The sequence below is a fragment of the Phyllobates terribilis genome, unplaced genomic scaffold (assembly GCF_046119375.1).
Source record: "Phyllobates terribilis strain yellow unplaced genomic scaffold, ASM4611937v1 Scaffold_11__3_contigs__length_659146591, whole genome shotgun sequence".
NCBI lineage: Eukaryota > Metazoa > Chordata > Amphibia > Anura > Dendrobatidae > Phyllobates > Phyllobates terribilis.
Window position 1 is genome coordinate 142,714,627 of NW_027362771.1, and position 25,329 is coordinate 142,739,955.

The 25,329-nt window shown below is 47.0% G+C and overlaps 1 protein-coding gene across 1 annotated transcript in view; it reads right to left on the bottom strand.

Annotated features, from left to right (window-relative positions):
• The window catches only part of LOC141167233 (solute carrier family 23 member 1-like), a 526,465-nt gene that overhangs the window by 22,706 nt on the left and 478,430 nt on the right, over positions 1-25,329 (bottom strand). The window contains exon 10 of the mRNA XM_073654677.1: positions 4,285-4,380. Within this exon, the coding sequence (XP_073510778.1) occupies positions 4,285-4,380 (96 nt within the window). The remainder of the gene's footprint in view (positions 1-4,284; positions 4,381-25,329) is intronic.

The following is a 25,329-nucleotide window of genomic DNA, read 5'->3' on the forward strand; positions in this document are numbered from 1 at the left end:
AAGTATTTCCACACTGTGTTACCTGCACCCTGTGTTGTCTGAGTAACGTTATGCCCACAGAAGACCCCGGGTCTTCACATTTTGGTGGCAGCGGTGGGATACTACTCAGCCCAGGAGAGCTGGGGGAGCTGCAGGAGACTGGTGTTTGCAGACACCATCCAAAGGACTCCACAACCAGGGAGGCATGTAGACAGACCATAGGTGAGGTGCTATGATCTGCAACATGTACAAAGGAAAGGTAGGGTAAAGCTGTCCCTACAGTAAGACTAAGCTGAATCCCTACGATGTAGTGTGCTTCCTGTTCCTGGCAAACAGTCCAGCCTTAGTCCTCGACTAGTCTGAACGAAGGAGCATTAAGGGATGAGTCCCTAAAAGAACTAAGGACTGGGACAAAAATGGGACACCTCCTAAACAGAGAAGTTGCTGCAGAACACAAAAAGACAAACTGACAAAAAGGTACTAGAGGTCCCAGAAGGACCAAGCGAACTAACAGAGAAAGGCACTGAAGCACCAGGCTAGAGAAACAGTCAAACACTGAAGTCCAGCACAGCCAGAAAGGCGGAGCTGGAATATAAAGGCAGATGGTCACGTGACCGCAAAACACAAGATGGAAAAAACAAACAGGAGGGTTCTAACATGAGGCATACACAAGCAGGTTTCAGATGCTACTATGTACAACCCCACCAGCCCGGCCTTGTGAAGAAGACCGGAGAGGATATACAGCAGCATCAAGAAACGGCAACTACAGGAGATGTTCCAGCTTCAACGGCTTGAACACCAGGCCACCGACACTCATCGGATTTAATTCAGGAAACAGAGGATGGCATGTGTGGACACTATGGATACCAGTCTGTTTTCTTCAATTACTTGTGGAGTATATTTGCAAGGAATATATAGAATACGCTCAAAGGAAACTGGATAATGCAATGTTTTTTTTTTCTCATGAAGGTGAGACCTCTTACATTCGTGTCTGTACTTAAAGACATGCTGATGGACTGTCTCCAATAAGTGGAGAAGGATTATTGGGATCCTATCATGTCTGGCTAATTAAGATTGGGGGAGCAATGTGACAATACAGTGTAAAATCTTAATTATGCCAGACATACTTTCTGATGGCAAGAGAAGCATACCTTTTTTTATTGTTGACTCTCTAATCTGTGTTCTTCTTTAGTTGATTAACACAGACTATTATTTGTATAACCCTGAATGTTATCTGCTCTTTGATTATGTTGTTTTGGGGTTGCTAGGAGGGATCCACCGGTCACCTAGAATGCATGGAGACATTTGGAGTTGCCAGGAGGGACCCACCGGTCACCTGGCCCCAGGCGGGTCAGCAGAAGAGTGAGACTGTGTAATGTTGTACCATCTTGGGTATTTGCTGGGACTTTTCTGTGTGTTTATTGTCCACTTTGTGGTTCAATAAAGTATTGCCATGCTTTTTTAGCCGCACCCTGTGTTGTCTGAGTGGCATTACGCCCATGGAAGACCCCGGGTCTTCACAGCATCCACAAACTATTGTAGACAGAATTCAATTGGCGCTCCTTTGCCTTCTGAGCCCTGCCATGTGCCGAAACAGTTGTTTTCCACCACATATGTGGTATCAGTGTACTTAGTTTTTCATTTTCACAGCTCAATGTTATAAAATTCTGTGAAGCACCTGTGGGTTCAAGGTGCTCATCACACCTCTAGCTAAGTTTCTTGAGGGGTATAGATTCCAAAATGGGGTCACTTGTGGGGGGTTTCTACTGTTTAGGCATATCAGGGGCTCTGCAAATGTAGCATGGTGTCTGCTATCTATTCCAGCCATTTTTGCCTCCATAAGTCAAATGGTGCTACTTCTCTTCCAAACCCTGCCATGCATCTAAACAGTCGTTTTCCACCACATATGGGGTGTCAATGTACGCAGGATAAATCACACAACAAATTGTATGGTCCATTTTCTCCTTATACCCTTGTGAAAATGAAAAATTTTGGGCCTGAAGCAACATTTTTGTGGAAAAAATGCATTTTTTCATTTTCATGGTTTAACATTATAAAATTCTGTGAAGCACCTGTGGATTCAAGGTGCTCACTGCACCTCTAGATAAGATACTTGAGGGGTATAGTTTCCAAAATAGGGTCATTTGTCGTGGGTTTCCACTGTTTAGGCACATCAGTGGCTCTGCAAATGTGACAATCCATCCGCTATCTATTCCAGACAAGTTTGCACTCCAAAAATCAAATGGTGCTCCTTCCCTTCCGAGCCCTGCCATGTGCCCAAATAATAGCTTTCCACCACATATTTGTTATCAGTGTACTCAGGATAAATTCTACAACAAATTCTATGATCCATTTTCTCCTGTTACCAATATGAAAATGAAACATTTAGGGCTAAAGTAACATTTTTGTGAGAAAAATTGGATTTTTTAGAACATTCTGTGAATCAAATGTGGGTTCAAGGTGCACACTACACCATTAGACAAATTGCTAGAGGAGTGTAGTTTCCATTATTGAGTCACTTGTGGGGGGTTTCCACTGTTTAGACACATCAGGGGCTCTGCAATCGTGACATGGCGTCCTCTATCCATTTCAGCCAATTTTGCAATCCAAAAAGTTGAAGGATGCTCCTTCCCTTCCAAGCCCTGCCATGCTCCCAAACAGTAGTTTTCCACCACATATGAGGTATCAGCGTACTCAGGAGAAAGTACACAACAAATTCTATCAGTGCATTTTCTCCTGTTACCCTTTTGAAAATACAAAATTTGGGGCTAAACAATATTTTAGTGGTGAAAAGTAAATTTTTTTTTTTTTCCTTCCACATTGTTTTAATTCCTGTGAAGCTCTTAAAGGGTAAATACATTTTTTAATGTGGTTTTGAGCACTTTGAGGGGAGTTGTTTTTAAAATGGTGTCACTTTTGGGATTTTCTGTCACATAGACCCCACATAGTCACTTCAAATGGGATGTGGTCCCTAAAAAAATTGGTTTTGTAAATTTTGTTGAAAAAATTAGAAATTGCTGATAATCTTTTAACCCTTCTAACTTCCTACCAAAAAAAATATGTTTCAAAACTGATGCTGATGTGAAGTAGACATGTGATAAATACTATTTATTAACTGTTTTGTATGGAATAACTAACTGTTTTAAGAGAATAAAAATTCAAAGTCTAAAAATTGTCTCATTTTATAGTTTTTGTCATATTTTCAATGTTTTCATAAATAAATCTAAATCATCTTGACCAAAATTTACTACTAATATCAAGTACAATGTGTCACAAAAAAACAACCTCAGAATCACTGGGATATGTTGAAGCGTTCCAGAGTTATAACCACTTAAAATTACACTGGTCAGAACTGAAAAAATTGGCCTGTTCGGGAAGATGAAAACAGGCTTAGGGGTGAAGGAGTTAAGAGTTGTGCACCTTTAAATGAATCAAGAGCCTCGCACTCCACCCCACTTTCTCAAAACCGGTGTGAAAATTTTTAGTTATGATGATCAATTGGGGTCCAAGATTTTATTTTGAAGAAATTGAACAAATGTGCTCTATTTTACAGATTGTCCAGGAAACTCTGGCATATAGCCTGACTTGCTTACAGCTGAAGCAGACTGAAGGACAAACATAGACAGGTGAAGCAAAGGTCATTTGCAAGATGAATAAAAAGTTAAAGGGTGGGTCTTGCATTAGTAGCAAGAGATCACTTATAAAACAGGGACTCAGGTTCATAGTCAGGAGTCAATCTAAAGTTAACAATTAAAAGAATCACTGACATTTGATTCTGTAACGTTACACATTTTATAGCCATTTCTCTGGCACTTAAAAGGAAACAGATTAATATAGGGGCTTTGTAATTCCAATACACCCCAAGAGTTCAGGCAACAAAGACTACAATTTTGTCCCATGTGGCAAAATATCACAGAAGAAAGCTGATTTGACAAGGCCAAGACATATCATTAAAAGTTTCGGCAAGAATTCTCCATGGAAGATGCATACCATTTAGCCAAAGTAGCTTAGTAACAGCAAAGGAAGATTGTATTTTGGACTTGATCATTGGTATTTGTATGGTATTTTTTTCATATACATTTATTGGGTTCTGACTTTTGCATCTTATCCATACACTTCACAGATGTCTAAGGCACTTAGGTCTACATCTGAGTATGCTAAAGTTTACATCTGTAACCACTACTAAAAATTATATTCTTTTAAAGTTTTATCTCAGATGCACATATGGTTTACATGTGTGTTTTAAGATCATTATGAAAAGTGTTGCAACAGGAAGCACTTAATTCATATATGTGAATAGTTTACCTGGAATAGTGTTATCAAGAAGACATCCTAAAAATCCTCCAACGAACATTTTAGTTGTGAGAAGCACAGTTATGGTTTGGTCCAGTTCATTCACTCCTTTAAAAAAAAGCAAAAGCACATCATGTATTCTAATTCATTGATAGAGTTTCTCCAGATGTCTACATATTAGCTTTTTTTTGTTACATTTCAGTCTCCAGATAATATTTCCACAGGTGGAACATGTTATTGAGGATCTCCTTTAGACACCTGCATTATTACAATACTGTCACTATTACTTAAGAATCTAAGCAGGGCTGTAGACTTAGGCCAGTTTCAGACAGCTATAATATGGACACATTACAGTGTTTATATTGTAGCCACAATACCCAGACCTCCCTCTATTCTACTGAACCAAACTTAAATCCCTATATGCTTATTGGTCCTGTTAAACCACAGAGGTTTGAGTTTTGCAGCCTTTGCATGGATGCTAAAATGCACTCATTAAGGACAACTGACAGTAGCCTTAAGACCCCATAGACATTAGATTAAAATTAAAATCAGCAGGATCAAACAACCATCTAATGTATTTGGGAGTTTCCCGATTCTTACGCGACTGACAATGTTGGAGAGATAAGGGTTTCACAATCTGAATCCTTTTTGTTCTCAGGAAGATAAGTTGAGGACAGAGCTGTCTGGCTGCAGCTTTCTCCACTCTTCCCATACACAACACATGAATGCTTAGCTGAACCAAATGTTATGTATATGGGGGCATTGTGAGAGATTAATGTCAACCGAACAAGCATTTATCTGACAGCTATGTGTATGGACAGATGTAGTGTTGACTTCTACATAGGCTAAACCTACAATAACCTAACTCAAGAAAAAATAAAATGTAATTTTATTCTTATTAGACTAAAATGTATGTGGATAGACCATTAATTTATGTAACTGAGTAGAAAATGAGTGTTACAATAATATGGCTTCCCATATGATAATTAAGTTGCAGTGACAGACAATAACTAGTAATTTGTCACACAAAACACTATTTGGCTGTCTATCCTGTTTTTTCTGGGGATTTTTCGCTGAACATCTATTTGGCAGGAAATGGTTTTGCTCTGGGTTTCATTTTATTGTTTTTCTGTTGCCTCTCGCTTATCTATGTGCACATGTATGAAGAAAAAGCACTGTGCTTAGGAAGGCTTAATGGATCTGGTAATGCTATCTGTACTTAAAGGAGTACTCTGGGGAGGTAAAAAATGATACCTTCATAAACTATTAGGATAATATGAATAGTGCTTCACACTACCTGTAATTCTGTGCGACGCTGCAGCTGCTCCTCATTGCTCCCCCTTCCATATAAGACGTTATGTCACACATCAAGTGGCTTGGTCTGCTCCTTGTTAGTTGCAGCAGCCAGCCCCCTAATACTATATGCTTGTATGCAGTCCAATATTGGGGGTGTGATGTGGACATGGGTGTTCTATAAGCACCTTATAAAACCAGAAGCCCATTTTTCAACAGTGCGGCGACAGTATGAAAAAGATTCAGAGAATCAAAACTTCACTTTTGGTCACAATCAAGACGCACTGTCCAAATCTGTACTAAATGTACTAAATGTATATTTATTTGAATAAAATGCTACATTTTTGCTGGAAAACAGATTGTTCATTGAATATTTTTTGTCATAATATAGAAACTGAACATAAGTGCTTTAGAAATGTAGAAATAACATTCTTTCTGTATAGAGATTTTTTTCCAGCACTACCTACACATATACTTAGGCAATTAGCCTCAGCAAGGGGCAATCTTTGACATCAGCATAAAGGTGGTCCCTATTGATGAACCAATTGCATAACACCAGAACAACAATCAGGAATGGATGTAAAAAAAATTCTAGAACATTCTCCCAAAATTTGTAAAGGATGTTTAAGTGAAAAAAAATAAGTACCTAAAAATTTTTAAAGAGTTCACAGATGGCAGATTAGAAGACGTTTACAATAAAACTCGTTAAAGATCAAAGACATAGCGGAAGAGGCTAACAAGTAAAAAGGATGTATGGAAGTACTTGAAAACGCTACCACAGTAAAAAGAGAAAAAAACAGAAGTTCTGACAGTGAACATTCATTTAACAAATCAAGTGATCATAAAAAGGAATTTTTTTAGTTAACACATCGGTAGCAGGACTAGTACAGTAATAAACAAGTCTTCAAGGTCAGGACAAAATAAAGAGCAAAGATGGGACACAAGATTACAAGTCATATAACTTTATGACCACCTGTCGCTTCCTTACTCGATTACAAATTCAAGCTCTCAATAGAAGAGCATAGTCATAACTATATTGCATAAATAGCTGTAATAAATTACCAATAAGTTATATTGTTTTGTGTGCTAACAGCTGGTAAAGGCAAGTGGTACACAACACGCATTGACACAATTAATGCCATTTTATAAGTGAAGTATACTCATCTGAAATGTTTTTGGCTTGAAGCAAACAGAAACAGAGGAAATGATTAACCGTGGAAGTGACGCGCCCCCTGGGACATATTCCTTTTTGAGGGGAATACCCGGCACCGGATCAGATGGGGGTTGTAGTCTTCCGAGTGGCTGTGACCCGGTCCCGTGCCCAGGGCGTCAAGCTATGTGTTATGTGGCAGTCCTTACTGATGTTATTAGAGTTCTTTTTGTGTCGACTACGCCACCCGTTGTAATGCGGTCACTGTGGCCGCCGCTGCAGCAGGGTCCGCTGAGGCTGATGGTGGATGTGCAGCTTGGTGGGATAACCCCCAACGGGAGGGGTATAGCCTCAGAGGGGACAGGCGCAGAGGATGGGGGTTGTGGTGGTGCAGCATAGATGATAAAGGAAGACAGAGTCGGGTTGTGCAGTTAAGGGTTTTACTCACTGCTGATGTTCCTGGTCACTCTAGCTCCAAGTGACCACCCGAGCCGTGCTGCGTCCACCAGGTCCTGGATCCGGCCAACCCCCAAACAAGTCCGGAGCGTGGCCCTGAGCTCTCCCTCTGTCCTTTCTTCAGCCGTCCCCACCAGGGATTCACCTAGGTCCAGCTCCCTCGGGCCTTCTGTTGGGCAACCTTTGGCCTTAGGTTCCCTGACCCTTCCTGTGGTGTGCCTTCAGGGTGAATGTAGTGGGTGACCGTGACAGACACTGCCCACGGTCTCCGGTCTCTGGCTGGGGAATGTCTTTACCCCCACCAGCTTGGGTTCCGGTACCCTCTTGCTGACTCCTCACCCGGTGCTCTAATTTGGGTTCTTGGGTCCCTTCTTTGTCTCCCTCTGGGTCTTTCTTCACTCCACTCTCTCTCTTCAGGGCCTCTCTTTCTTTCAGCTGCTCCTCTGCCAGCTTCCGCTCCTCCTCTCCTGCTGACTTGTCCTCTGCACTGACTGACTCTCTGCGTCTGACAGGCTCCTCTGCGTCTGACTTGTTCTCTGCATCTGACCCTGATTCTAGTTGGTGCCCACCTTATATACACCCTCTATGTGTGAGCTCAGGTGACCAGCACCCAATGAGCTCCTATCACTACCCAGACTGCTCCCCCTATCTGCCCCTACACTACATGGGATGTTCCTCCCCCCTCCCACTCCAGCCAGGAACAGGCTCGGTCGCACCTGCACATTTCTAAGTGGGAGTGCCGTCGGCCTGCTCCCCGGAAATGGGATGTATGTAGTGCATGCAGTCTATCTGAGCTCAGTTCCACACTCCATCCTTACCCGGGAGTGGAATATCACACCTCTGGCTGAGGTGCAATACCCCTGTAGCAGCCGGATCCTCAGGGTGCTACATTCCCCCCTGGCAAATCACAGCACGTCCTCGGGCTGTAAAGACATAAAACACCATAACATACAAAATTTTTTTTTTTTTTTTTCATATAAACATATAAAACATATAAAACATTATATAAAACAGTAGATATATTTATATAAATAACATTCTCGTCGTCTCTTTCTTTCTTCCTCCTCTGGTCACCGTGCAACTCGTGACCAGGTAAAGTGCGACCGAAAAGCAGTTTCTCATAAAACCAGTAGGGGGCGCCTTAGAAAGCGCAACTATGTACAGGGGAGTTTGGCCGTTCTCAGTCCCCGGCCAAGTAAAGGGATGGCTGCTCACAGTCCTCAGCCTGGTTTGGGTAGGGGACACACGGGTTAAACTGTTCACTGGTCCCTACGGGGACTAAACTTTAAAGCAGCCACGGTTACTTGGGTACCCCGACAGGTAACTATATACAGTCCTTTGTACTATCTCAGTCATAGTACCTTCTAGCCTTGAACCCGTCCGGGTCTTCTGGCTCCTCCTCCCTACACCGCAACTCCTCCTCTGTCAGGCGATGCACGTGGAGGGCGTAAGGTCCCTTGGCACACTTGTGCCGGGTGAACGTTACCTCGTCACCGACGTAGAGGTCACGGCCTTTGTGACCCTCTGGCAGGTGGGACTCGACATCCCGTCGGGTAACGAAGACGTCACCCATGGTGTTCCGGTCCTTTATGAAGCCCCACCCATGCTGCGCATTAAACTTTATTACCGTCCCGATGGTACGGGGACGATCTGCTGCATAGGGGTCCCTTCTGGTCCGACTCTTTTGCTCCGCGCTGCGGGTCCGGGCCCATTGCTCTCTGACCCGCCTCTCCTCCCGTTCTCTCTTAAACTCAGCCAGCTGTTGACGGCAACACTCTGTGCGTTCAGCTGCAGCTGCCCGAGTCTCTCCGGTGAACCCCATCAAATCTTCTCCCGTGGGGTCCCACACGAATTGGGCTTCTTCTAGTGGAGGCGAGACCCGAGTCACGGGCTTTGGAGCCGGGATCAGGGGCTCACACAGGGGACCTAACTTCTTTTGTCGCTCCAGTTCCAAGAATTCTTCGGGCCAGATGAAGGGCCGCCCGTCCGGCCACGCTAGCTGGCTGAAGGGGTCCTCTCCCAGATTTGGCACCCTTGATGTTACGGGTGCGGGCGCGATGGTGGGGGCGCCCAGGTTGCCCAGGCCTTGCGGCCAGGCCTGGGGCATCTGGAAGGTAAATGGAACTGTTAACACGGCGGCACCCTGGGCCACCTGGCCTTGCGACCAGGCCGGAGGCTCCGCGGAGGTAGATGGCTCTGCTGGGGATGCGGCGCCCGGAAACGCTAGGCCTTGCGACCAGGCCGGAGGCTTCCCTTCCTTCGCCACGCTCCGGGTCACGACGCGTGACGTCACTGGGGTCGCAACGGCGGCTTCCGGTCGGGGCCTAGTCGGTGGCGGTGTCATGGCGGTCTCGGGTACGGCAGGGGGACTTTCGGGCTCTGCGACGGGGAGCTGGGGCAGGTAAGTGGTCTTCCGGTATGGGGTATAGGCATCCCCCTTACCTGCTGCCATGCGTCTCGCTCCCTCTTCTGCGCCGTCTCCGGCCTTGGGTCCTCCCGCGTCATCCGCAGAGGTAGTCGGTGTCTTCTTCCAAGGGAGCGGGTTCCGTGGACGGGTTCCAGCTTGCTGGGCCATCTCCCGGCCCCACTCCGCCAGGATCTCCCTCTGCACTCGGGCCATCCTTCCCGCGAGGCCCTCCAGGGCACTCCGCGCGCACTCCCGATCTCGGGGAAGCTGCGCCAGGATCTCCGCTAAGCCTAGCGGGGTTGTTGACTCTAGCAGGCTCCTGACCATCGGGTCGGTGCTGCTCTGCTCTTCTTCCGGCAGGCTCCTGGCCAGCGGGCCGGTGCTGCTCTGCTCTCCTCTTTCTTCCTTTTGCAGGCTCCTGGCCAGCGGGCCGGTGCTGCACTGCTGCCGCTCCATTCCCGGGTCTACTCTTTCTCTCCTCGACTCCGGGTGCTCTTGCTCTGGACACCTCGCCTCCGGGTGCGCTCGTTCTAGACTGCTCCAAGCGACACCCATCTTTGCTCTTTTCTTTCGTCTCCTCCCACTTCGAGGGCGGTCCCGGGGCAACTCGGTGACTGTCAGCTCCAGGGGTAGTTCTTTCACGCTGACTGACACCTCCAGCATCACAGTCTCTGTTGGTGGGGGCGGTTTCCACTTTTGGCGCCATTTTCTGTCCCGGCCCACGATGGGAGGTGGCCTCTTGCCCTCCTTTGGCACGCCCATAATGGCGTCCGCTGCTCTTCCAAGGCGGGAAATCTGCGGTTTTGGCGGGAATCGCTTCCCAGTGGCGGGAAACTCTGCAGATGGCGGGAACAAGCTGGAAATGGCGGACAATCGGCGGGAAACGACTGGTGATGGAGTCCGATGGCGTGGACCCTCCGGAACCGGCAGGAGTCTTCTTTCTGAGGTAAACTTGCACTTTTCTTCAGGCACGCAGTACCCGGGTGTTGCGGGCACGTAATCCTGCCGACTACGCCAAAGTTGACGCGCCCCCTGGGACATATTCCTTTTTGAGGGGAATACCCGGCACCGGATCAGATGGGGGTTGTAGTCTTCCGAGTGGCTGTGACCCGGTCCCGTGCCCAGGGCGTCAAGCTATGTGTTATGTGGCAGTCCTTACTGATGTTATTAGAGTTCTTTTTGTGTCGACTACGCCACCCGTTGTAATGCGGTCACTGTGGCCGCCGCTGCAGCAGGGTCCGCTGAGGCTGATGGTGGATGTGCAGCTTGGTGGGATAACCCCCAACGGGAGGGGTATAGCCTCAGAGGGGACAGGCGCAGAGGATGGGGGTTGTGGTGGTGCAGCATAGATGATAAAGGAAGACAGAGTCGGGTTGTGCAGTTAAGGGTTTTACTCACTGCTGATGTTCCTGGTCACTCTAGCTCCAAGTGACCACCCGAGCCGTGCTGCGTCCACCAGGTCCTGGATCCGGCCAACCCCCAAACAAGTCCGGAGCGTGGCCCTGAGCTCTCCCTCTGTCCTTTCTTCAGCCGTCCCCACCAGGGATTCACCTAGGTCCAGCTCCCTCGGGCCTTCTGTTGGGCAACCTTTGGCCTTAGGTTCCCTGACCCTTCCTGTGGTGTGCCTTCAGGGTGAATGTAGTGGGTGACCGTGACAGACACTGCCCACGGTCTCCGGTCTCTGGCTGGGGAATGTCTTTACCCCCACCAGCTTGGGTTCCGGTACCCTCTTGCTGACTCCTCACCCGGTGCTCTAATTTGGGTTCTTGGGTCCCTTCTTTGTCTCCCTCTGGGTCTTTCTTCACTCCACTCTCTCTCTTCAGGGCCTCTCTTTCTTTCAGCTGCTCCTCTGCCAGCTTCCGCTCCTCCTCTCCTGCTGACTTGTCCTCTGCACTGACTGACTCTCTGCGTCTGACAGGCTCCTCTGCGTCTGACTTGTTCTCTGCATCTGACCCTGATTCTAGTTGGTGCCCACCTTATATACACCCTCTATGTGTGAGCTCAGGTGACCAGCACCCAATGAGCTCCTATCACTACCCAGACTGCTCCCCCTATCTGCCCCTACACTACATGGGATGTTCCTCCCCCCTCCCACTCCAGCCAGGAACAGGCTCGGTCGCACCTGCACATTTCTAAGTGGGAGTGCCGTCGGCCTGCTCCCCGGAAATGGGATGTATGTAGTGCATGCAGTCTATCTGAGCTCAGTTCCACACTCCATCCTTACCCGGGAGTGGAATATCACACCTCTGGCTGAGGTGCAATACCCCTGTAGCAGCCGGATCCTCAGGGTGCTACAGAAGCATCTCAATATTGTTAAGCAAAAAGAGGTTTGCAGATTTTTTTAATTTTCTTGCCAGCATTTCTATGAGTCATCAGTAACAGTAAATCAGAAGTGGACTGTGTTATTGATTAAACGTTTAATTAAATGAAACCATGAAAAATTTCTTCTCCTGTTAGTAAGCCTAATGTGGCAATCTTCTTCTTACTTGATTTTGCCAATCCTTGTTTTTTTAAATTTCACTTTACATTATGACATCTGAGAAAAATCAAAATGACAAATAAGTGAACTCTAAAGAGGTTTAAAAGTAACAAATATGTTCAGGGTCACACTGTCATGAGGTGAGTATAGAACATCTCCCCTCAGGTGGCAAAGTACAGCATGTTAGGAGGGGAGACAGAACAGCCACTTAGAGTTTCTTGCCTGAACTTGGCTAAAAAACCTGCCCAGCGCTTCCTTCGATTTATTTAAAAATCATACAATGTGATTTTCTGGTTTTAAGTTTTAGATTCTGTCTCTCACAGTTGAAGTATACCTGTGATAAAAATTACAGACCTCTCCATTCTTTTCTTTTGAATCTTGCAAAATCTTCAGTGTGTCAAAAACTTATTTTCCCCACTGTATATATATACATATATATGCACCCTCCATCCTGGTATATATGTCCATTATTCTTGGACCCATCCTGGTATATATATCCCCCATCTTGGCAAGCGTCTCCCGTTCTGCTACTGTTCTGTAATGTATAGAAAAAAATAAAGCATTATACTCACTAGGGACATACATAGATGTCATGGGACTCCATAGCAGAAATATAATGCATCGCCCACAGTCCGTCATATAGTATAATGCATCCCATAGTACTCCATATAATATACTGCACAGCGCAAAATCATCCATGTAGTATAATGCACAGCCCATGGTCATCCATATTAGTATAATACATAGCCCATATCCTTCATATAACATAACGTACAGCTCAGAGTCCACCATAAAGTATAATGCACAGCCCATAGTAATTTATAAAGTGGAATGCACAGCCCATAGTCATCCATAAAGTATAATGCACTCCCATAGTCATCCATAAAGTATAATGCACCCCCATAGTCATCCATGTACTATAATGCACAGCCCATAGTCATCCATAAAGTATAATGCACAGCACATATACTTCATATAGTATAATGCACAGCACATAGTCATCCATACAGTATAATGCACAGCCCATAGTTATTCATAAAGTATAATGCACAGCCCATGGTCATCCATAAAGTATAATGCATTCCCATAGTCATCCATAAAGTATAATGTGGCACCCCAGGGGTCTGGTTACCACAGTAATAGGAATATTACTTCTGAGAGCAAGTGGGAGGTTTCTCTTGTCAGGAGCCCTAAGCATGCAACACCGCCTGCCCAGACCTGGGAGGGGAGGAATCTGCCCTTATAAACTGGGTCTGGGGCGGGATTAGTTGAGTCAGAGCCTGGAGACAGTTCCAGACACAGGGAAAGTGTCAGCAAGGAGCTCTGTAGGAGCAGGAGCGAGTGCCAGGGGCTGGAAGCTAGATAGCTCACCCTGGCTGAAGATATTAAGACCAGACACGGAGTCCGAGGCTGTGGGGACATCCAGGTCCAGCAGCAGAATCCAACCGGCAGGGGATTCCATGTCCTCTGGCCAGAGAAGCCCGAAGGCACGGTCACAAGCAAGGGACCAGCACCGCCATCATGAAGCGGAGGCTAACAGAAGGCCCCAAGTCACCGGCCGTACGGGTGAGCACCACACGGTATACTCAGGGACGTGGGTTACTTCTACCCGCACACAGCAAGGTAGCCAGGAAAGAGTACAGATAGACGAGGAGGCCTACAACTCCACCTGGCCAGGGGAGATCCTGCTAGCTCTCAGACTGACCAGGCCTCTACTGCTAGCCAGTACTCCCGGGAGGGTCTGCTTTAAAACATCAGTAAAGACCCTGAACTGCACTGCACGGACTCTGAGTTATTCCTGCTGCGCTCGCGCACCATCACTCCCATCATCCACACTAACTGCCCTGAGGCTATACTCCTCCCGTGGGGAGTCATCCCGTTCTTAGCTGCACACACAACACCGTCCTCAGCGGTCTGCCTTGCAGCGGCGATCCCCACTGACCGCAATCCACGGGTGGTGTAGTTGGACTATTATCTCACTAATAAGACTGCCACTGAATTGACCACCCTGGGCACGGACCGGGTCAGCGCCACGGAGACTACAACCCCCAGCGATCCGGCTCCGGGTATTCCCTGCACAACACAGGCCCAGGGGGCGCGTCAACTTTGGCATAGTCGGCAGGATTCAAACCAACCCGCCCCAACGGGTATTGCGTGCCTGGAAAAAAAAAAAAAAAAGACTTTTGCACTTACCTGAGAGAAGTTTCCCGCCGTCCGGAGTCGTTTCCCGCCATCGGACGCCATCTTGGGTCGCTTCCCGCCATCTTCTGCCGTCTTCCCGCCATCCGCAGCCGCTTCCCGCCATCGGACGCCATCTTCGGGACGCCGCGTGGGAAGAAGAGGGGCGTGGACGCCGAAAGCGCTCGAGATCCGAAGCTCCGCCCCACGCGCTGACTCTGCGCAAGGTCCTGGAAGGGAGAGGGAGCGACGCTGACGTCACAGGAGCGCAACGCAAGGTCCTCAACCCCAACGATCGACTGCGGAGCCACAGCCTACGGAAGAGGATCATCGCAATGTAGGCCACGGTCCACTAGGGGGGAAGGAGGATGTCGGATACAGAGGGAGGCTCCACCGCCACAGCTGCCGCCAGCGCAACCGCTACTGCGGTCATGCCATTCACCATGCCCTATATCCCGGGGGCAACCTGGCTACCCCAGTACTCAGGGGAGTCACATACCCTAACTGACTTTAGGGAAAGACTGGATAGCCTCTTCCAGGTATACCCCCTCACGGAAGAGCAAAAAGTGAGCATCCTTGTGGCCCAGTTAATCGGGGCAGCCCAAAGAGAGGTAAAGTCCTGGCCACCTAGGAAGAAGAGGACTGTCAGAGAAATACTAGCCCGGCTGAAAGACACATTTGATACCCGCACCTCAGCCGAAATAAAGCTCAGATTTTACGGGTGCAAACAACGGGCACATGAAAGTATAAGAGACTATGCTCTAAACCTACAAGAAGCCCTGAGAGCCAATAAGCAGGCAGACCCTGACAGCGTGGGGAATGAAGACAAGCTGTTGACCGAACAATTTATTGAGGGTCTACTGTGCAATGCCCACCGAACCCAGTTGCGGGCAATGGCCTTACAGGACTCTGACCTGGACTTTGCACAGTTCAGGGACAGAGCCATCCGGGTGCTCCGAGAACCGGCACCAGGTGGCGCTGTGCCCCACAGGCGCCCTGCTATCACTTATCACCAGGACGTGGCGCCCTTGTCTGCAGGGCCTGTGGGAGCTGATGCGCAGGCTTTGAAAAATAACCCAGCTACAGACCTGCACCATCAGGTACAAGAGCTGACTAAGAGCGTTGCTGCGCTAACCAGAACTGTGCAGTCTTTACAGGTCTCTTCTCCAGGAAAGATCCAGCTGGCATCCGGACCAGAGGACGTCCAGTGGCGCCGACTGAGGAGGACCCCACCGGCCAGAGGAAGACCCAGCGACCGATACAACGAGGACGGACAACCCATCTGCCGCCGCAGCAATCAACCCGGACAAGGTACTGTCATTTAAATGGGCACAACCTGGGGTAGAGGGCCAACCCCCAGGCATAAGATCATCAGGCCCATCGAACTGGCGTGATAAATACGTAGGGGGACGTCCGGTCTTGCCTGTGGTACACTGGATGGCATTCCTATGAGTGCCCTACTAGACACTGGGTCACATGTGACTACCATCCCGTAAGTGCTCTTCAAGCGGTACTGGAATGACTCGGACATAAACCGCTACCCAGATGACGACCTGAGCATTATCGCCAGCAATGGTCAGCCCGTGCCACAGATAGGTTTTAAAGAGGTGACCATCAAGGTCGGTAAGGTTGAACTGCCGGCTCAAGGACTGATCATTGTGGACATTGACCGTCGCGAGAGTCACCCAAAATAACCCTAGGTACTAACGTAATCGAAAACTGTCTTGCAGAGGTGATTCTTATTTTGCAACAGGTTGCCAAGAACGCCAGTTCCAGCCAGCAGCGTGTCCTCCAAAAAGAGATCCGGGCACCGATGAAACGGCAACTGGTGGAACTATCTGGTGGTGAGATTGGTAGCGTGAGAATGTGTGACCCGTTCCCTATTGCCATGCCCCCGAAAAGTGAGATGATGATTTGGTGCCGGGCAGCTATTGGTCTAAGAGGTAGAGACTACCAAGCAATGGTAGAACCCGTCTACTCAGACAGTAGGCCCACCATTTTGACAGCACCGGGGGTGGTCGATGTACGCCATGGGAGGGTGCCCGTCCGCATCATAAATATCGGGGAGAGAGAAGTATACCTGCCCCGGTATGCCACGCTAGCCAAATTGTTCACCATCAACCAGAACTCTGTACAGGCAGTGGAACCCTTGCCTCCATCTCAACCAGGGGAAGGTAACGGCTCTAAGAAACCAATGGAGGACTGGTGTCAGCAACTGCATTTGGGTACTGACTCAACTCCCTCACACCAAAAACAGGGAGTCTATCGGGTGGTTCAAGAGTACGAGAGAGTGTTTAGTAAACACCCGCTGGACTTCGGGCGAGTAAAGGGGGTAGAACATCACATCCCCACGGGAGACTATCCTCCCATAAAGGAAAGATACCGACCCGTACCCCCTGCACACTATCAGCACACCAAGGGGATGCTAAAAGACATGAAGGAGGCTGGGGTAATTAGGGGCAGCTGTAGCCCCTGGGCAGCTCCACTAGTCCTAGTGAAAAAGAAAGACAACACTATGAGAATGTGTGTAGACTACAGGAAGGTCAACTGTATCACACACAAAGATGCGTACCCGTTACCAAGGATAGAAGAGTCCTTAGGTGCATTAAAATCTGCTAACTTCTTCTCTACTTTGGATCTCACTAGCGGGTACTGGCAGGTTCCTGTAGCAGAGGCGGACCGGGAGAAGACCGCATTCACCACCCCGATGGGACTCAGCGAATTTAACTGTATGCCGTTCGGGCTCTGCAGCGCACCAGGAACCTTCCAACGGTTGATGGAATGCTGTCTGGGACACCGGAACTTCGAGACGGTTCTATTATACCTGGACGATGTCATCGTCTATTCCAAGACCTATGAGGACCATCTGGAACACCTGGCAGAAGTGTTTGAAGCCCTGGCAAACTATGGCCTAAAGGTAAAACCCTCAAAGTGTCATCTACTGAAGCCAAAGGTACAGTACCTGGGACACGTGGTGAGTGCTGACGGAGTAGCCCCCGACCCTGACAAGATCACCATGATTAAGGACTGGCCAAGACCATCCAGCATAAAGGAAGTGCGGCAGTTCCTCGGGTTGGTAGGCTACTACCGAAGATTCATTCCCGGTTTTACCAAGAAGGCAGCTCCTATGCAGGACCTCCTGATAGGCCAGTCCAGGAAGGCCAAAAACCAGAAGCCACCCTTCAGATGGGAAAAGCTGGAAGAGGAGTCATTCCGCCAGCTGAAGATGGCCCTCACGGGGGATGAAATCCTGGCATACCCTGATTACAGCCAGCCCTTTATCCTCCACACGGACGCAAGCAACATCGGGCTAGGAGCCGTACTGTCCCAGATCCAGCAGGGTAGAGAACGGGTAATTGCTTACGCCAGCCGAAAACTGCGACCCACGGAAAGAAACCCTGAGAATTATAGCTCGTTCAAGCTAGAGTTCCTGGCAGTGGTGTGGGCAGTAACCGAACATTTTAAGCATTGCCTTGCCTCTTCCAGGTTCACCGTGTACACGGACAGCAACCCGTTGACACACCTGGACACTGCAAGACTGGGTGCCCTGGAGCAGAGATGGATGGCCCGCCTGTCCAATTATGAGTTCACGATCAAATACCGGGCAGGACGCTCCAATACCAACGCGGACGCCCTGTCCAGGATGCTAAACCTACCGGACCGAGGGGAAGATCCAGAAGAACTGGAAGAGGTCAAACTCTCTGCGTTCCACCGTCATGGGATTACCCAGTATTCCCACCGTGTGAGGGGCCAGCGATCCGCTACGTTCAACCCCTTACCCCACTACAACTGGGCGGAGACGCAAGACAGTGACCCCGCAGTCCGTCTGGTGAAGGAGATGCTGACCCAGGCTGACGCCCGCCTGGACCCAGACGCTCCAGAAGAGACCAAGCAACTGTGGAGGGAAAAAAGCAGACTGTTTCTCTACAAGGAGAAGTTGTGCCGCAGAATGGTCAATTCCCGGACACATGAACTGATCTGGCAGGTTGTGGTACCGAGACGGGATGCAGCTATGGTGCTGGAGGCCTACCACAATGGGTCAGGGCACTTCGGATGGAAGAAGCTGGAGTTCCTGCTGAGTGAATGGTTCTACTGGATAGGCATGAGAGGAGCCATTGAGAGATGGTGTAGAGACTGCGGCCCGTGCAATCTAAGAAGAAGGGACCGTGCCAGCCAGAGAACTCCCCTGCAGCCCATCCTCACCAGGCAGCCGCTGGAACTGGTCGCTCTGGACCATGTTAAACTGGCTCCAAGCAGAAGCGGGTATGTCTACGCCCTAACCATCGTGGATCACTACTCCCGGTTCCTGGTGGTGGTCCCTGTCAAAGACTTGACAGCTCAGACAGCAGCCAGAGCCTTCCAGCTGCACTTCTGCCGCCCACACGGGTACCCGGACCAAGTGCTGACGGACCAAGGACCAGCCTTCGAAGCGGAGGTCTTCCAGGAGTTCTGCAACCTGTATGGCTGCAAGAAGATAAGAACAACGCCCTATCACCCCCAAACCAATGGACTCTGCGAGAAGAAGAACCAGGTGGTGATAGATCTGCTAAAAACATTGCCCCTGGAAGAACACAGTCTGTGGCCTGAGAAACTGCCCGATCTGGTGGACCTGTATAACCACATCCCGGTAGGTTCCACCAACTGTACCCCGGCTTACCTAATGCGAGCAAGACCTGGTAAGCTGCCTGTTGACCTGGATATGGGAGTCCTGACACCCGAGGACACCTCGCCAGAGGCAGACTGGGATACAGAACGGCAGCAGCAGTACCGGAAAGTACAGGAGAGCGTCGAGCGAAGTCTCTGTCAAGCAAGAGAAAGGCAGGAGAGGACTTATAACCAACATGCTCCCGCTGTTCTCCTGGTACCTGGAGAGCAGGTCTTGAAAAGAAAAAGGAGGCTCCATAAGTTGGACGACCAGTGGGAAAAGGACCCGTACACCGTACTGCCCTCAAGCCACAATAATCCAAAGGTGTACGTCATCAGCAAGGATGGAGGAGAGACCACAGCCACTGCCTCCAGAGACCACCTGAAAAAGTGCCCCAAGAAGTTGCAAAGCACGGATGAAGATCAGGAAGACCCTCAACCCGTAGAGGAAAAGGAGGAAATGATCAGCACCGTACTCTGAGACTTTCCCCGGTCCTGGACGCAAGTAAACAACGCTATCGTGGTGCCCGTCCTCACCTTTCTCCAGCCAGCCCCTCAAGTGCCTACAGAAGACCAGGTAGAGCTGGAAGAGCAGCCGGCCCAGGAGGCAGAAGAGTCAACACCAGCAGCGCAGGAGGATCAACCCTCTGCTAGTAGTGAGCCTGCCGTGCCCCTAGTGAGCCAAAGAGTACGCAGACAGCTGCCCAGCTTACCCATAACACCTCCTACACCCTGTAGTGCAGAACCAGTTAGTGAGCTCCGTAGGTCCACTAGAGTCACTAGAGGTCAGATGCCCGCTCGCTGGAGAATATAAAGTAATGCACTGTAAATTTACCTGTTTCTTGAAAATGTTTATGGTTTTTGTTGTTGCCTGTTATTAATTATGTTTCTCACTTACCCTGCAGATTTCTATGGACTAACAGGTTATGGATGCTGGATAACCGGAACAATTCTTGTAGATAGTTGCACATTGTGCCTCTTGCGAAGACGGCCGCGGAAGAGAAAACCTGTCTGGCGTGGCCTCCTTGTGGCCCAAAGTAGTTAGCTCGCCTTGCAGCCACGCCCAAGGCCAACGCAAGGGGTTTTCTTTGGACAGGTCCCCTACCTCGCTTAAAACTTCACCTTGGGTGATATGGACACCTGGTTACGGAAACGCCGTGACCACAAAATGTACTTTTTCATGTTGTCTTGTTATTGTTATACCCTGCATTTATGTTTCTTTAAAAATATGTTTAGTCCCGGAGTACTAAATTTTACTAGGGGGGAATGTGGCACCCCAGGGGTCTGGTTACCACAGTAATAGGAATATTTCGTCTGAGAGCAAGTGGGAGGTTTCTCTGGTCAGGAGCCCTAAGCATGCAACACCGCCCGCCCAGTCCTGGGAGGGGAGGAATCTGCCCTTATAAACTGGGTCTGGGGCGGGATTAGTTGAGTCAGAGCCTGGAGACCGTTCCAGACACAGGGAAAGTGTCAGCAAGGAGCTCTGTAGGAGCAGGAGCGAGTGCCAGGGGCTGGAAGCTAGATAGCTCGCCCTGGCTGAAGACATTAAGACCGGACACGGAGTCCGAGGCTGTGGGGACATCCAGGTCCAGCAGCAGAATCCAACCGGCAGGGGATTCCATGTCCTCTGGCCAGAGAAGCCCGGAGGCACGGTCACAAGCAAGGGACCAGCACCGCCATCGTGAAGCGGAGGCTAACAGAAGGCCCCAAGTCACCGGCCGTACGGGTGAGCACCACACGGTATACTCAGGGACGTGGGCTACTTCTACCCGCACACAGCAAGGTAGCCAGGAAAGAGTACAGATAGACGGGGAGGCCTACAACTCCACCTGGCCAGGGGAGATCCTGCTAGCTCTCAGACTGACCAGGCCTCTACTGCTAGCCAGTACTCCCGGGAGGGTCTGCTTTATAACATCAGTAAAGACCCTGAACTGCACTGCACGGACTCTGAGTTATTCCTGCTGCGCTCGCGCACCATCACTCCCATCATCCACACTAACTGCCCTGAGGCTATACTCCTCCCGTGGGGAGTCATCCCGTTCTTAGCTGCACACACAACACCGGCCTCAGCTGTCTGCCTTGCAGCGGCGGTCCCTACTGACCGCAATCCACGGGTGGCGTAGTCGGACTATTATCTCACTAATAAGACTGCCACTGAATTGACCACCCTGGGCACGGACCGGGTCAGCGCCACGGAGACTACAACCCCCAGCGATCCGGCTCCGGGTATCCCCTGCACAACACAGGCCCAGGGGGCGCGTCAATAATGCACTCCCATAGTCATCCATAATGTATAATGCATTCCATAGTCATCCATAAAGTATAATGCACAGCACATAGTCATCCATAAAGTATAATGCACAGCCCATAGTCACCCATATAATATAATGCACCCCCATAGTCATCCATAAAGTATAATTCACCCCCAGAGATATCCATAAAGTATAATGTACAGCCCATAGTCATCCATATATTATAATGCACGCCCATAATCATCCATAAAGTATAATGCATCCCATAGTCATCCAAAAAGTATAATGCACAGCATATATCCTTCATATAGTATAATGCACAGCCCATAGTCATCCATAATGTATAATGCACAGCACATATCCTTCATATAGTATAATTCACAGCCCATAGTGATCCATAAAGTATAATGAACAGCCCATAGTCATCCATATAATATAATGCACCCCTATAGTCATCCATAAAGTATAATGCATGGCCCATAGTCATCCATAAAGTATAATGAACCCATAATCATCCATAAAGTATAATGCATGCCATAGTCACGATGTACAAGTATGGCCACTGATTTTTTTTAAAAAAAATAGATAAATACTCACCTTCTCTTCATTCCCTGCAGCGTGGCATCCTCTTGTGAAGCCAGCAGCAGACTTCAGCCTGCGACAGGAGCGTATGATGTTACTGCCATGCGCCCCATCACATGCACTTCGACGTCTGCTGCTGGTCTCTGATTGGCCGGCAGCGTGTATTGTCACACACAGACCTGATGTGCCTGTGCACCGCAATACATTTTATATTATTGCTATTACTAATGACTCTGCAAACTTGTAAGTTAATAAGAGTGGGGGATATTCAGGGGAATCTTTATATAGGCCATTGGGCTAGAATATAAATGCTTAGAAAAAAAGTTCCTGGAAGCCCATACTGTATAGGGAAGAAAAAAAAGATAAAACTATGAAAGATTATCAAAGGCCTTTTTGATATTGAGTTAGAGTTGCCAGGGGGGTTCTTTGCTCTAGTAGTATATTGAATAATATTAAAAATTGTTCTGACATTATGTGGGGCTTAACCACCCAGTATGAATCCTACCTTGACATATTAACTTGTTCAACCTTTCATCTCATAGCATAAATGACTATCCTATATTTAACACCTATGTAATATATATATATTGTCTTTCAGTTGGTTAATTTAAAAGCCTCTAGCATTTTATTCCAGGTGTTCAGATTATGATGAACGTGGCTATGGAATAACACTAGTACAGTCTCATGAATTTAGTGTTGACAGGACAAAACATGTGGAAAGTTCTATTTTGTTCAGGACATATTATTAGTAAGGTAAGTGAGGGTGTATTGACCCTTGATATCTAGTTAAAATGTCACCTTTTTAAAAAGCTGCATTCTAAAAGTGATATTTCTTTTAGTCTTTAGAATTTCTCTAAATAATTGTTACAATTTTTGCGGGACATTTAATGCAAAATTAAGGAAAATTTTGTAAGAAACAGGAATAATGTATATGCTTTTTATTATATTCTATATACTATATTAAAGTATTTCTTTCAATCAATTATTACTAAAAATTAATCTTATTTTTTTCCTGTGCATAGTGATGGCAAATATTTATACACTGCCTAAAATACTATGTCGCCATAGTTCAAAGAACAAAGACCCATTTTAGTTTAACATCTTTCTTACTTACTTATATTTATATGCAGTCTCTGCCCATGGATGATAATCACTCAGATGTAGACATTTCTAAGTGAATGCGCAAGAGCAAACAGCGCTGTGATAGAACAGACATATACTACCCACAAAAGTTAAAGATATTTGGCTTTCAGATTAAATTTATGGAAAACGTAAAAAGTTTACGCTACATGAAAATTATCATGAAAGTAGGGGATTTAAGTAGAAGCATGCAATGGTGATTTTCTCATCTCAAACAATTTATTTAAACAAAATCCAACAACAGTGGTGGGTATACCCGAACAAAAAATGTCAATGTCTCAATAACTTGTCATGTGGCCTTGAGCATCAATTACAACTTGACCATTTCTCATGCTGTTCACAAGTCAAGTTATTGTCTGCTGAGGCATGGCATCCCACTCTTCTTGAAGGATGGCCCTCAGGTCATTGAGGTTCTGGGATACAGAGGCGACTCAGCTGATCCCATAGGTTTTCTATGGGATTCAGGTCTGGAGAAAGTGCAGGCCACTCCATTTGAGGTAACCCCAGTCTCCATCAGCTGTTTCCTTAATATGTGACCTCGATGAGCTAGAGCAGTGATGTCCATGGAGATGAAATTAGGCCTTTGTTGTTCCCTAACTTTTAGTGAGTGGCCAGAGAAGAATTCCAATATTTGTGCTAATCTATATTTTGTGCGATCTGAGCATATTATAGAGACTGTCCAGTATTCAAATGTGTTTTCTAACAGCAGGGAATGCTATGGAATAAAAAAAAACAATACTCACCTGTAAATTCCCTGATACTCCAATACGAATGCACCATTGTTCTCTGCAAGTGTCTGTTTACTTTGCTGCAGTGATGATGTGGATGCTTGTTAATGCTGTACACAACTGCCTTAGTGGTATAGCCTGTATGTACAGCACAAGGTGTATAGCAAATGCAATAAATTAAGCATAAATTGTCTTGGATTTGCAGGAACCACCAAAGTGGAGGTTCAATGACCAGTGAGTAGAATTTGTCCAAATCGATTTGCAAGACTTGTTCCATCAACCATGTCAGTAATCTTTGACCACTGGACCGAAGCTGCGAAAACTGCCACTTACCTAACAGCATCTGCAGCTCTTCCTTTGATTGTGATATTAGCAAAAAATGGGCTTAAATTAAAATTTTTTTATTCAGATATAAAATTGTAAACCCAAGACAAAATTGTAAACCCTAGACAAAATTGTAAACCCTAGACAAAATTGTAAACCCTACAACTAGTTAAGGATACAAGGTCACCATGAAAAATACAACAAGATACAGTAGGTATATTAAAAACACTATCTGTATTGATGTACTCTAACATGTTCATAGGTCATCAGTCTATTTAAAAGAACATTCTCACCGGATTCATGAAAAATGTCCTGAGTTGTTCATTAGGACTCTCATGTAGCTAAGGGAAAAGTATATAAACCGATATATCATATAATAGGGGTCCAATTGTCATCTTCCAACGCGTTTCCTCACTTATTGATTCATCAGAGAAGAAACCAAGGAGGGCACTATAAAACCTGTCAATGAGTTTGTGCAGTGCTAGCTCCTTAAAGTGCTAAGGAGCCCTCATTTTTGATTAGCCGATGGACCAGTCTTGCAAATCATTTTGCACCAACTCTACTAATGGGTATAATTTTTAAGTTTCTAGCATTCCTTGCTGTTAAACATTTATTTTATCCAGGACAATCCCTTTAGTACCTGAGTTAATGAAGGACTAAGTTAATTTATAGATGAGGACGAAGGGTATACAGAAATCATAAATCAGAGGTAAATAAGGAGGTAAAGATGTTTATTCATTATTTAAAGCCATGAATAGCATGTGAAGTTCTAAGAGAAGAAAAAAGGTAGAGTAAAAAATAAACCTCAATTCTTTGTATCCATAAGTTTCATAGAGGTATTAAAGCAATTTCTTAGTAATTTAAGTCAAACATTTTATAAGTGGTGAATCATTACAGCAAGACAACCCTCCAAACAGATGCAAAAACGAGTTTTCAAAAGTAAGTGGTAACATGAAAGGAATTATGGACATTGCTTGCCACAAACAATATGTAAGATAAGTTATCTGTCAGAGGCAGATGTAAGAAATGATCTATGAAGAAGGTCAGGAAGATAATCCTCAAAAATAACTCGACAGTATAAGCTTTATTGCCATTCACAAGTTCTTTAAAATCAGGTTGTGATTGAGCCAAATGTGGAGCTGTTTGAATGCATAAACCAGATGTCATTTTTGATTGTAATCAAAACCTCAGTTTAAACAGAAATTGTCTGCAATTATGAAGTAATGAGTTGGATCGGATTTTTTTTTTTCCAGGACCAAAAATCTGAAAGGATGCCTGTATCAAAAAATGGGATGGGGAGAGTGCTTTTACGGTGATCAACTCCTGAATATATTATGTAGGTGAGAGAGTTTAGGGAGAGATTTAATAAAGCAGAATGGGAAAAAAAACTACAGACATCTATTTTATAGAGGTATGTATTATTC